The sequence below is a fragment of the Petaurus breviceps genome, unplaced genomic scaffold (assembly GCF_028583685.1).
Source record: "Petaurus breviceps papuanus isolate PSGF00001 unplaced genomic scaffold, PetGlider_PUasm1.0 99, whole genome shotgun sequence".
Taxonomy (NCBI): domain Eukaryota; kingdom Metazoa; phylum Chordata; class Mammalia; order Diprotodontia; family Petauridae; genus Petaurus; species Petaurus breviceps.
This window is the reverse complement of record NW_027187465.1, coordinates 3458487-3471858: the sequence shown is the minus strand read 5'-3', so window position 1 is coordinate 3471858 and position 13372 is coordinate 3458487. Positions and strand designations below refer to the sequence as shown.

The following is a 13372-nucleotide window of genomic DNA, read 5'->3' as shown; positions in this document are numbered from 1 at the left end:
ATAGTCCATCTCCCCAGTTAGAATATGAGCGATGGCGTAGCGGATAGAGTCAGGAAGAAGCAAATTCAAATCCAGACGGAGACTGTGGCTAGCTATGTGACCCAGGGCGCTTTGCAGATCCTAAAGCGCTGGATCGATGCTGGTTATTGTTTGTTATCTGTTTATTAGTTTGTTCATTCATCCATTCATTTAAGTGTCTCCTGGAGGACTAGCCAGGCTTGTTTCACCTTCGTATAGTGCCCAACCCGTACGATAAACCCTAACAGACGCTCTAATCCTGCGCTCGGGCGCCCCTTGGGTGGGGTGAAGGGAGAGCAGTCTTTCCCCGCCTCTGAGCCTCTCTCCAGGTGGCTCCTGCTAACTCATCCTTCCTTTCTCTTCCCCATCACCTGCTTGTCCCGCCCCTCCTCCTCGGCCGGACCAATTACAAGCACTCATTCGTATGATGGGCGGGGCAGAGAACCAGCACCTCCTCCCGAGTTTAGAAGAGCGAATGACAGGAGCGGTTACCGAAGACGCTCGCTCCTAGAGGGCGGAGTCCAGGCGCCCTCCCTACTGGGTTCTTCGAAGGCGGAGGGGCGGGGCTTGGAGGAGAGGTTGCAGTACCTTAGTGCGCATGCTCCATTCCAGAGGCAGCGACGACTCCTCCCTGGGTGAGTGGGTAAGTGGGCGACTTCCCTGGGCGGGGAGGCGGGGTTATGACGCTATGACTGAGCGTCCCCGCCCCTCGGCGGGAGGGGGCGTGGTCCCGGGAGGGGTAAGGCGTGCTTGGGGCTGGGAGGGGCGGGGGCTGGGAGAGGCGGGGGGGGGCCGCACGGGGGGGGCGGGGCGGGGGGGGGGGGGGCCGGCGGGGCGGGGCCGGACCGGGCAGAGTGCTGGGGCCCCGCGTCCCGCTCCCATGGCCGGCCCCGGCTCCCCGCGCTCCCCCTGCTCCCCCGGGCCGCGCCCCGGGGCCCCGCACTGACCGGCCCATGGCGCCTCCCGCCGCCCGCCTCGCCCTGCTCTCTGCCGCGCTGGCGCTGGCCGCCCGCCCCGGACCCGGACCCGGACCCGGCCTCGGACCCGGACCCGGACCCGAACCCAGACCGGCGCCCGGTGAGTGACCGCGCCGCGACCCGTCCCGCGAGCGCCAGCTCGGAGCGTGGGGTCCCCCGCCCCCTTCCCCCGGCGGATCCCGCAGAGTGCGAGTCCGGCCGCAGGGCTTGGGGGGCCCGGGGCCGCTTCTACAGGAGGGGAAACTGAGGTCCAGAGAGGGAGAGCGGGACGCCAGACCAAGAGCTCTTAGAGCACAGCGCGGGGCTCCTGGGAGTTTGACTGGGGCGGGGGAAGCCCCGAGTCCGGGGTCCGAGCCCTTGGGTCCGTAGCCTGCCCCTGTCCGGCAGTGACCGCCCGCGGGACTGACCTTGGGCGTGGGATCTGGCAGCAAGCGTGCGGGTGTGTGTGGGGGGGAGGATGTATCAGTGTGAGTGTGTGTGGATACTTTGTATAAAGTGCATAGACCGATAGGTGTGCAGATGGGTATACTTAGTTTATATATACACACACACACATTCACATGGCATATCTGCATGTGGATACACTGGCCAGGGCACCCGGTTGTTCTGAGCCTCAGTTTCCTCATCTTCAGCCGGGAAGGGAGAGGGGTGGACTAGGGAAGGGGGGGGCTTTCCCTCTCTGGGATTTGTGACCCTAAAATAACACCAAAGCCAGTGTTCTTTCCTCCTTCCCCTCTGGGGCTGGGGTGAGGTGAGGGGCTTCCTGGATCTGGTCCTGGGTCCTCGGACTCCAGCCCTTGGGACCAGGGAGGGAGCAGAGGACAGAGTGAGTCTGGGTTTGCAGCCTACACTGTACTGTCTGCATTTGAGGTTGTTGGAGCAGATCTGAGCAAGAGCTGCGGGTCAGACTGTCCGGAACGCTGGGGTCCCGGCAGAAGTTGGCAAGGGCATCTCTGTGAGCCCCTGCCCGGGCACCGCTGGCCCTCCTTCGCTTTCTGGAGCCCTTCCCAGCCCGGTACGCTGGCATTTATGTAACTTTATTCCTTCAGAGGAAGCCAGATTCCTCTTGTGTGGCGCTTTTTGTCAGGGAACACACCCCGTTTTGCCAGGAGATAGAGCATGATGTCCAGAAATATGAGTGGCAGCCTCTGTCCGAAGTGGCAGTGCCTGAAGTCCCCTTAACTCTGTCAGCCTCCCCCAAAGGGCAGACTGCTGGGAAGGGGTGCTGGACAGCGGTCCAGCATGAGGTGCCAGGCAGCCTGTGGCCAGCGCTCAGGAGGGGCCCTGGGCTGGGGGATTTTCAGCCTAATGGACAGATGTGCAGTATTGAGCTCTGATTGTCACTTTCCCAAGATAGAGTAGGACCTGCTCCAGTCGGACTTCACTGTAATTAGGGTAAAGGGAACCAGCCCTGTGTCTGGCAAAATCTGCTCTGAGGTGGGGCACCCAAAGGTGAAAGGGAGAGTTAGACACGCTTCCTTCCATCAAAATAATTTATGGGGTGAAAGGACCAGAGGTGTGGATGGAATGTGGGGCTGTTTTGTGTTTATTTGCAAATTACTTGGAAGTTAGACACTCACCTTGGAGCACTTTAAAGGGATGGGGGGAAAGGTCATCTGGAGCCCTCCGGAGGGGGAGAACTGAAGTCTTCCTTCCTCTGATCTAGGATACTTAAAATCAGGGATTTAATAGCAAGACAAAGTAGGGCAGTGCCCAGCAGGTTTTTCCTAAGTCCTTCTAGAATGCTGTGAGATTCTCATTAGCTCCAAACTTTTAGAAAGGAAACCACTTTGGTCAACCCATGAAACGATCAGTCACTCGGCAAGCATTGACCAGGGGCTCTCAGAGCTAGGCCCTGTGAATATAAAGACAGCTGAAAATGCCTCAGAATCCCTGACCATCAGAAAATGGTGGTGAAGGATCAACTGCCTTTCCTGAAAGTTCAGGAAACACCTCTTGTTGATTTTCTGGGCCTCAGTTTTCCTATCTGTAAAATGAGCATTGTTCCACATGACCCTTCTTGCTTTAACATTCTATATGTATGTTATGTGTGACACGTCTGAGGAGTTTTGTTTTGTACGGGACTTAGCAACAGAACAGTAACTTGGTAACCCTTAATTTCACATTTCCTTCTATGTGGTCTTGGGTGTATCAGTGGGATAGAGGGAAGGATGAAAATACCTGGGCTCCCCTTTGACCCAAGATAGAAGCTCTTATCCTCCTGGGTAAGCACTGCTTGACCAGATGGGCACTCATCCCTCAATGATATAGACTTGCTTGGTTTCAAACCAGATAAACTGAGTTCTTATGTGATATGATCCTGGGGCCTTTCTGAGGGAGGAAAGAACTGTAGTTGGGGGGGGAGGCCGATAAATGAGCCACAAGAAGTGGGCCCTGCCAGGCCTGAGCCCATCGTCCCTGATTCGCCTCCAAAGCACCTGTTCTGAAGGTGTATGGTGCCACTGCCACCAAGGACACAAGTCTCAGGGTTTCACTGTCCTTTCTTCTTCCAGCACATTTCCAGGAAGAGACCCAATTGTCTGAACATCACCTCCTGTGCTACCCACCACTTTCCAAACTCCATTTCAATTAAAAAAAAAAAGTCTCACTGAGGATCTGCCAAATGCATCATTTTATTATTTTTTTTGATACTATAATTTTCTCAAAGTTTTGTGGATGGAAAAAATTATTTCAGTGCTTAGGTTCTGCACAATATTGCAATATTTAAACTACTGGTGGTTTGCATTTCTGAAGTCTGGCTTTCAAAAAGCAGTTAGCTCATCCCCCTCTCTGCTAACTTCTCATGGTTGTGCCTAGCCAGCCCCAGATCTCCAAGCTTCCCCCTCCTTCAGGAATGATGGGGAGGGAGGAAGGCAGAGCTTGCTCATTTTGTCCTGATTCTCATCTGATGGCAGGGGAAGAGAGGAACAAAGAGCGGGCGGGGAGGCGGGCAGCTGGCTGCTCTGGGCATCTGGACGCCTCCGTGGAGAGCTCCTCCAGGGGCTGCTCTCACTTTTGCGTTTTGCATTGCTGCTTTGCATACTGGCACAGACCACGTGCCTCAGGTGCCCTCCTGAATTTCTGCCTTGTCTTCACATGTGGGCAGATGGAACTTTGCCACTCCCAAAGCAACACCTTGAGTCAGAGGACCCAGCTTCCAATCTCTCCTCGGCCTCTTACTGCTTGGGTGACTGTGGGTGAAACACTTTACCTTCTTGTCCTGCCTTTCCTCCTCTGGCAAAGGAAGGGCTTGGATTCACTGGCTTCTGGGGTGCCTTCCAGCACTAGGTCTACAAGCCTTGAACGCCATGTCACATTCATGCAGTCAACCACTGAAATCACCTCATTTGAACTCCCTTGAATCTATTCTTGGTCACCTTCAGCTGCCCAGCCAGCAGCATGGAGAGAGAAAGGCGGTGGCCCCCCACAAGCGCTGGATTGGAGTTCTGGCTTGGGTCCTTAATATCTGTAGGACCTTGGACAAACCCATTGGTCTGCATGACTGTGTGTAGGGCTGATGGGAGACAGTGCCATGTGGTGGGAAGAGTCCTGGACTGGCTGCTCCTTTCTCTGTACCTCTGTTTCCTTCCTTGTTAAATTAGGGATTTGGACCCTTCTGGCCCCGTGATCCCACCTGGGCGACTCAAGGCCGGTTGCTTCCCCACTGTGGGATCCAGTGTGGTAGTGTGATGGGCTACACATGGCTTGAGACGAGTTCTGCAAGTTCTGCTAACCTGCGCTGACTGATCTTAGGCAGTGAAGTCACGAACTAGGGCAGGTCACCACTTCTCTGTGCCTCAGTTTCCATATCTGTAAAATGAGGTGATTGAACTCGATGACTCCTGACGTCCCTTCTAGCTCCAAGTCTGTGACTGTGTGAGATTCCAATCATGGTATATGTGTGCATCAGACTGTTGTTGTGGATGCCAGTGGGAGCAAATTGAGTCCAACCTAAGTTCTCTGAGTGTAGGGGGCCTCTCGATTCACACAGAGCCTCGGTGTGCAGATAGAGGGAGGCCTCATGTCCTAGAAAAGAGCCACCAACACCCCCCTGCACAGAGGCTGTGGGGACAACCCATGGGCACAGACTGGGGCAGGAAAGGCCCAGAGAGCAGCCCCAGTGACCTACTTGCAGGTCTGTGGCCTGAGGCCCAGCTCCCAACACTTCTCGTGACATTGGCCACCAGGGGATGCATTTTTAGCCATGGCAATAGTGGCAGAGAGATGGTGATCAGAACTGGTGGAGGCAGTGCCCAGCCTGGTTTTAGTGTGAGCTCCCTGAAGGCCAGAGGCCGCTCTCTAGGAACCGAAAATCCCAGGCCCCTGTGCCTGTGGTTTGGGGCTGACGGAAAGTGAAGCTTTGCTCAAGCATCGGGGGCTCTGGGTGTTTTTTCTTCTGGCTCTAAGTAACTTAAAAAGCCAGAATCTGTGATGAATTGTGTCCATTTTTAGGAAAACCTAAATTGGGCTGTAGTCTTTGGCTGCTCCCGTAGGCAGGACCAAGGTCAGAGGCTTTCTGTTCTTGGCACCAGGGCAGGCATGTGCCATGATGAGGAGAGCACAGGGAGCCGGGGGCCATGGCCATCTCGGCCAGCAGCCTGCTGCTAGCCATCCTTCATGCAGGCCGTCCATTTCCCACCGCTCTGCCTTTGCACAGACAATGACCTGTATCTGGCTCTTTCTTCCTTCTCTCCCCTCCTGGGCTTCTTTCAGGATGCCCCTCCCAATCCCAAGGGTTAAGGTTTCTCCTTCTTGACATGGTTTTGTATTGGTTTGTGCAGATTGTAAAAATAATAGCAGCTGCGTCCCAGTGGGGCTTTTAGGTAGCTGGCGCATAGTAGGTGCTGTCTCAATGGTTGCCATTGCCACTATTCCTATTGGCTGTGCCACCTGGCTATCTCAGTTTCTGTAAATGGGAAGTAGGGAGAAGACCACTAGCTCTGCCTCCAGATCCCACAAGCTGTGTGAGCTGGCACAAGGCATGTAGCCTTCCAGGGTCTCAGTTTCCCCATCTGTATCATCAGTGCAGTGTCCTTTCCCCTCCGTGGGATGAAAGCTCATGGGGCACAGGGACTCTTTAAATAGTTTTTCTCTGTGACTTCAGCATCGAACGGGATGCTTTGCACACGGTAGGCATGTCAATGTTTGCTTCATTGACTTTGGTGGAAATGGCATGTCAGGGCCTTCCAACTAGGCCTCTGGGTTTTTTGTGTGGAGCAGTAACCCCGAGACAGTGGAGGCTCCTGGAGGACCTGACTGCCAGTGTGCCCTGGCCCAAAGGAACAGTGTGACTTCAGCGACAGCGGGACTGCCTGGGGCAGCGGGACTGCCCGGGGCAGCTAATGTCTCCTAGTCAGTGTGAATGCAGCCTTATTGATGCTGGGTTGAAACATCGCCATGTTTCTTTGCTTCTCTTCCAAACAGATCAACTAGGAAATTGTGGTGATCAGAGATGCTCTGGGGTGGGCCTTTTGCAGTATTAAAACAGAGGTCGAGCTGAGGCCTCCAAACCAGCCTTGGGTTTTGGCTCCTGTGATCAGGGAAGGGCCAACCTTTTGATGAGCTTGGAAGAGTCCAGGAGTAGGGCTGACCTGGAATCTCCTTACTGTCTGGAGCCCTCAGCTGAGGGGCCACCCCCAGCAGTGCAGGCAAAGCTGGGTGGAAAGTGGCCCCACCCTGAGAGGGTGGATCCGTTAGAGGATCTCACAGCCAGGATGTTCAAGGCTGCCCAACAGGCCACCTCCCAGAGCATTCACAGCCTACTTAGGAGGGGCACCTTGCTAAAGCCCTCTGAGATGGCAGCACGGACATCCAGGGCCCACCACACTCTTAGAGGGGGGAAGAAGGAATGCCTGACCAGGCAGCCTGTGGGGAGCCCGGATTCCAAGTCGGGGGCCAAAATGGGCACAGCTGTGATGGGATGGCAGGTGTGGCTCTGGGGGCCAGAAGAGAAATCCATCCAGAGAAACATTTGTCACTTCTTCTAAGGCAGATTTCATATCGCCATTTCTGTCATTCGACACTAAGCAGAGTGATCATTATGGTGGATTATTTTGTTTTAATTAAGTCTTTTTTTTGCCAGAAAAATGAAACTTTCAGACATACCAAATTGATTGTGTTTGTTCTATGGGACACAGTTAATGCAAAACACTCAACTCTCTGTGTATGTGTGTGTATGTGTGTATGTGTATGTGTATGTACACAGCTTTTGTCCCCTGCCTAGTTACTAGGAGAATAGGGAAGTGCATCATTTTCTAGCTACACCCTCCCCCCCACCCCAGCCCCCTTGGAAATGCTCATAAACAGGTTTTCTAGGCTGTCTCAGGCCGAGGCCCTTCCTAAGCCCTCCTCCCTTCCCCTCAGCTGTATTGGGGTGACCCCAAATCACCTTGGATTCATTCTAGACATAGATGTACAGGGACTTGGCTCCCCGTTCCCTATGTCCCGCCTTGAGGGCCAGAGCTGCCCCACTTCTGTCTTTTTGTATCCCCAGTACCCCGTCCAGAATCAGTGCTTACGACTGATTGACTCGTAGATCTGGTTCCATCTTGGTCTGAGCTCTGCTCAAGCCTGGGCAGCCCTACACATCCTGATCGTTTCATCTTCTCTCAAAGGAGGGGCTTAGATCCAACCTCAGGGATCCTCCGGCCCGAGGGCTCTCTTCCAGTTATCTTTCCTGTCCTTGGTCTGATTTTAGGAAGATGAATCTATACACGACACACCCAGGGAACATTCTCTGGGGAGCCAAGGGTAGGGGAGCCCCTGGCCCTCCCTCTCCCTCCTTCCTTCTCCTTCATTTCTCCCAAGCTTCAGCCTCTTCACGTATCATTCATTCAACAAGTGTTCAGTATGTGTAAAGCATGGCACTAAGCACTTTAGGGAATAAAAACTGAAAACATGATGCCTGCCCTCCATGAGCTTACAGTTTAGGAGACAGAATAAAGCCAGTATGTGAATGACAAGAATGTAGGGCAGAGTCCAAGTATCTTTAGACAGAGTCGGGCAAAGTAGGCTTCAGAACACATGGAACTGGGGAGAGGAAGCTGTCAGATCTGGTTCCCCCCCCCCCACCCAAGACCTCAGCAGGATGGAGACCTTCCAGGATGGGGAGCCTGACTTGTGAGGCACTGGGGAGCAGATCACCTATCTGGAGCTGGAGGGGCCTTAAAGGTTATCAAGGCTGTTCCCTTCTTTTTACAGATGAGGAAACTGAAACTCTGAGATGGAAAGGGACTTGTCTAAGACAGTACAAGTAGTGAGGGTTAACTCATCTCAGCTTGGAAGTTCCAAGTCCGACTACAAAGACAAACATGAAAACAGACCCTCCCCTCGAGGAGTTTATATTCTGTTGGGTGGGTGTGTGTGTGTATGTGTGTGTAAGTGTAACATCTATATAGCTAAGTCCACATAAAATAGACAAAAATTAATTTTTTAGGGTAGGGTGGGGATTGCCAAGAATTGGAGAGCTTGGGAAAGACCTGCTGTAGGAGGGACCTTTTGAGCTGAACTTTGAATGGAGAGATCCCAGGAGATGGCAGTGATGAGGGAGCAAGTGCGTTCCAGGCTGGAGTGGAGGGGGTGGGGGAAGTGGGACAGAGGCAGAAGAGAATGTGTCTTCTATGGGGGAAAAAGCCAGTAGACTGATTTGCCCTGAATACAGAATGTCTGAGGTTTCAATAGGTTGAGGCCTTGTCTTCCAGATAGAGGAAAGAGCAAAGTTCCAAGGGGGCTGGGGGTGGGAGATATAGGGTATTTGGGAGAGCAGTGAGTAGTCTAGTTAGCGGCACAGAGTATGGGTAATTAAGTCATGGAGAGGTTGACTGGGACCAATTCATGGAAGGCCTTGAATGCCAGGCTAAAGAGCTTAGACATAATTCATTTGATCCTGGGGGATCATGGAAGGATTTTGAGTGGGGTGTAACATGATCAGAGCTATACTTACATTAATGGTAATGGGGTGTTAGGTTTCTCAGTGGACAATATTTTGGATGTCCCAGGAATGGATCAGGTCTGGGGAGAGAATTAAAGACAGGGAGACAGCTGAGAAGCTAGGCAATGGTAGAGAGGGCTGGCCCTGGGTGGTATCAGGAGGGGATGGGATGAGTAAGAAAGTTCTGAGGGTGGGGAGGGGACCTGGCCACTGAACAGCTGTGTGGGGCTGGGGACGGGGAGCAGCCAGAGATGCTGTCTGGAGATGAACAGCAGTCAGACAAAGGGAGCTCTCGGGGGCTGGGGGTCGGGACGATGGCAGGGAGGAGGGAGAGGGAGGGCAGAAGAGAAGAGAGCTTGTCAGAAAGGGGCCCCTCGATTTCCCAGAAGGAGCCAGGCGGCTTTGCAGCCCACAAGGGGATCCTCTTTCACTCCAGGCAAATTCCTCCATGGTCTGGACTTGTACCAGAGCAGTTCTAGGAGGTGCACAGTTGGGTGGTAGGCAGTGCCCTTTCATAGACAGACTCCTGACATGCAAGGTCCCGTCCATCCCTCCTTCCCATGGGCATCAGGATCCTCTCTAGGTCACCGCCCCCCCCCCCGCCCCACTTGCTGGGGCCCAGCCCCTGCTTTCTACTGTCACTGATTGAAGCCCTGGCATGTAGCCCGGGCATTAAACTTTTGATTGTTTGACTTGCCACAAGGGTGGGGCACTGCTTCTAGTGGGCTGGAGGGGTGCTCCCCAGCTCCCAAACGGAATGAATGCCTGCCTCAAGTGTCACTGGCTTCAGTAGCTGCCCCCTCCTTTCAGGCCTCTCTGCCTCTTGGTTTTCCAGCCCCTTCGATGTGTTTGAAGGCTTTTTACAGGGCGCCCTCCTCCCTTCCCCCCACCCCCTACTGTGTGTGTGGGGGTTGGGGAGACAGTGTCTCAAGATGAGTCAGGGTAGTGTGTCACCATCAGCAACGTGACTGGATTTTTAAAAAACTACTTTTGATCTCTTAAAACAGACAGAAGTCATCCGAAGTATCTGTGTGGAGTCTTGAGAAACATGGCAGCCAAGTGGTGGCTGTCTTCTAGGCTGGGGTGGGCCACCAGTCCCTACTGGCCAATCCGGTGCCGGTATGGAAATTACTTGCTGCTGTTCAATCTATAAAAATTCATCTTCAAAGAAAATTATTGGGCTGGTAAAAATATTTTTAATAATGACCACAGAAGCCATATTTGTTTTTCTTTGATGTCCCCCTGAAGTCCCTTCTGGTTTGAATCAGAGTGTTCCCACATAAAATACAGTGGAAATCTACAGTAATAAAAGCCATTTTCCTCCGTCTATGGGGAAGTAAACAGGATGGGGACTGTCCTTTTAAGGGTCTTTTCCCATCCCCTTCCCCAGACTCCAAGCTCCTATTACCAGTGGGTGTTTTGGCATCAGTTAAGTGCCTTCCGTCCTTCCCTCCCGCCATGTTTTGCTCTTTCATTAAAGTGTTTCTGTTGTCTAATTATATCCTTTCAATCAAATTAGAGACTGCAGCATCTGGTTAGGGGTTGTAACTGCTGCCATCTGCACCTAGTATGTACAGGCCTTTTCAGCTGAGGATCAGTCAAGTTCCAAGCGGCAGGAAGAGATTTGGAAAGAGGGAGGTCGGAGGGGAGGTTAACTTGAAAGAGCATCTTCAAAGGCTTGGGGAGCTGCTCCGTCCCCACTGGGATGTGTATGTGTGCAGGAGCTCGCTTCCCAAGCAGCAGCGGGCCAGCCTGACGGATTCCACGCCCTTGCCTGCTTCAGGCTCAGATGGCACCAAGCCGGGCCCCTGTGTGTTTGCCTCTATTGTCTTTTGGGAGATGGGGCTAATGATGACTTCAGTACCTCTCTTCCACGGCCATTTGGAGGATCAGATGAGAGAATGTATTGAAAATATTTTACGTTTTACACACCTTAAAGCACTGTATAAAATCAGCTGCTGCTGTTATTCTTGAGAAAGCCTCAGCTCTATACACATCTCATTGGACCATGTTTTTGGTTTTCCCCAGAAAAAAAAAATGGCCTTTGCTGTCTAGAATCTGCTCCCAGATCTATAGGGGCCATCCAGTGCCATTTGCATCTTTGTTGTGCATGGAAGTCTAGGGCTCGGAAGGCCATGCTTGCAGAGCTCCAGCGCCAGAGGCCCTGCCCCCATCACTGCCCATGGGCCAGTCTTCTGAGGGCCCCAGTCAGCCACTCTGTTAGTAAGGAGTTCCTGGTCAGAAAACTTGTTAAAGGATAGCCTGCCCAATTTCAAGAAAGCCCTCTAGGGAGAATGGGCATGAACGCTCCTGGCAGCATGGTGGTCAGTCAGCACATCTCACCAGCTTCTCATCACACAAAACCAATCTGGTCAATGGCTTCCAATTGTGCTCAGTCCAGTGCTCAAGGCCAGCTTTGGCTCCCCTCGTTGGTGGCGTGCTCACCTGACCTCCCGAGGAGCCTCTCATGCATGATTTGGCTTTTCTCATGCATTAAGCCAGGAAAACCAATGCCTGCTCTGCCTTTGCTCTGATCAAGGGGCCTGCAAGTGCCACCAGTGAGGAGGCCGGGCTGGAGACTGAGCACAGGAGGCTTGTGTCTCTACCAGTTTTCAGTTGTTCTGGCTGTGACCACTTGGGTCATGGTCAACAAGGTGTGGAGAGATTGTGACTAAGATTGGGGAAAGATGGACACGGCCAGGGCTGGAATCCTGACTCTCACGGCATTGAAGGAGCGATCTCTCATGGCAAGGGCCACATTCAGTGCAGCCAGCTCCTCCCCAGGGCCTGGGTTCCAGGCAGAGAAGCAGCAGGAGGAGACATGTTCCTAGGCCTGGCTTACAGCAGAGCAGCGTCGGTACCACCATGGGAGGCCACAGGGGCTGGGGGCTGGACTGGGGTCCTAGATCTGGAGCTGGCCTCTACTGCTGCTTCCTGAAGCCTGGCAAGGACAACTGACCTCCCAAGATGCTGCCCTGTCCACAGCACTACAGTCCAGATCTCTGTCGTGCTTCACACGTGACCTAGGTGACCTGGGGCCTCAGCCTCATAAAGTGTAAAATGAAGGGTTTTCCAGGGGTGGGGAACCTGCAGCTTCAAGGCCACATGCCCTCTGACTGAACCCAAATTTCACTGCCCTTGAGAACCTAAAGGGCCACATGAGGACCACAGGTTCCTCACCCTTGGTTTGGACCAACCACAGAGAAGCTCTGTCCTAGGATACTTATCACAAGACTTGTCCTTTATCCTCATACAACCAGAGGAAGAAAAAGAACCTAGCCAGCATATGCACAAAGTGCGTTTTTTGTCATGTTCCATGCTCACGTCCCCCCACTGTGCAGAGGCAGAGAAGCGGGGGAGGGCTCAAGCTTGGCCATTATAATTTTGGAGCAGTCAGTTTTCTACAATTGATTATTAAAGGGATGGTTAGTGAACATTTAGAAAAGGGAAGAAGGGATTTGTGATCTGCCAGCAAAGACTAGATCAGGACCACTTATCTGAGCCTTCGAGGGCAATGTGCTCCATTAATAGTTGAACCAGAGGGCCTCTGAAGGCCCTTGGGCTCCCAATCAAAGACCCTGTGACTTCAGAGACAAAGGAATGTGAAAACATAGAATGTGCAAAGGGCTCAGAAAGGCAGGAGAGGAGGCAGCAGCCAGTGGGCTGGGAGCAGGTGGAGGGCTGGCCGGAGTGCGGGGTTCATGAGGCCGGGGAGTCCTCACTGGACCTCAGCTTGTTTAGCTGTACAAAGGGAGCTCTGTCTCTGCCCCCTGCTTCCCTCACAAATCTCTGGCAGCTGCAGAGCGTCTCATAAATGTCAGGTGTTCTTGCTGTCTCTGTCCAGCTTCTCTGCAGAGAAGTTACTATGGTTCTCTCAGAGGGGTGCTGTGGGTGCACTGGCCCATGACATCTCAGGATGGACAGTTTTGGGCCAGAAGGGTCCTTTTTGTGAGGCCATTGAGTCCAGCCCCTTGTTTTACAGATGAGGAAGCTTAGGGCCAAAGATGGGAAAAGCTTGTCCCAGAGTCCCACAGATGCCAAGTGTTTGAGGCAGGATTCAAAAACAAAGCTTTCAAACTCCCAAGCCCAGAGCTCTCTCCCCAGGGCAGCCTCCAGGGGACAGGGCAGCCAGCAGATGTGGGCCTTGGCAGCTCAGTAGAGTTGCCGTCTGTCATCGGCCCTTCCCGGCCCAGTGCAGGCCTGCCTTTTGACTCAGGACTCGGCCTTCTCTGGGTGTAGCCTCAAGAGAGTTGTTCAGTTGGAGGTCATTTTTCCAAGAAACTTTTAGCATCACGTCCCACCCCTGGGCCTGTCCTTTGGCTTCAGCTCCCACCGTCCCCTGTATTTAGTACTTCAAAGATCCATGACTTCATCAGTATGGGTTTTCCCTCAGACTCAGTTTAGTCTCCTCACCCTTTGATGAGTTGCTGTGGCCAAAAAAAATTCC

At 53.2% G+C, this 13372-nt stretch overlaps 1 protein-coding gene across 1 annotated transcript in view; it reads left to right on the top strand.

The window, feature by feature from the left end:
• The first annotated feature begins 943 nt into the window (after window positions 1-943).
• The window catches only part of KREMEN1 (kringle containing transmembrane protein 1), a 46061-nt gene continuing 33632 nt past the window's right edge, over window positions 944-13372 (top strand). Inside the window, exon 1 of the mRNA XM_069081808.1 lies at window positions 944-1095. Within this exon, the coding sequence (XP_068937909.1) occupies window positions 972-1095 (124 nt within the window). The 5' untranslated portion in view covers window positions 944-971. The remainder of the gene's footprint in view (window positions 1096-13372) is intronic.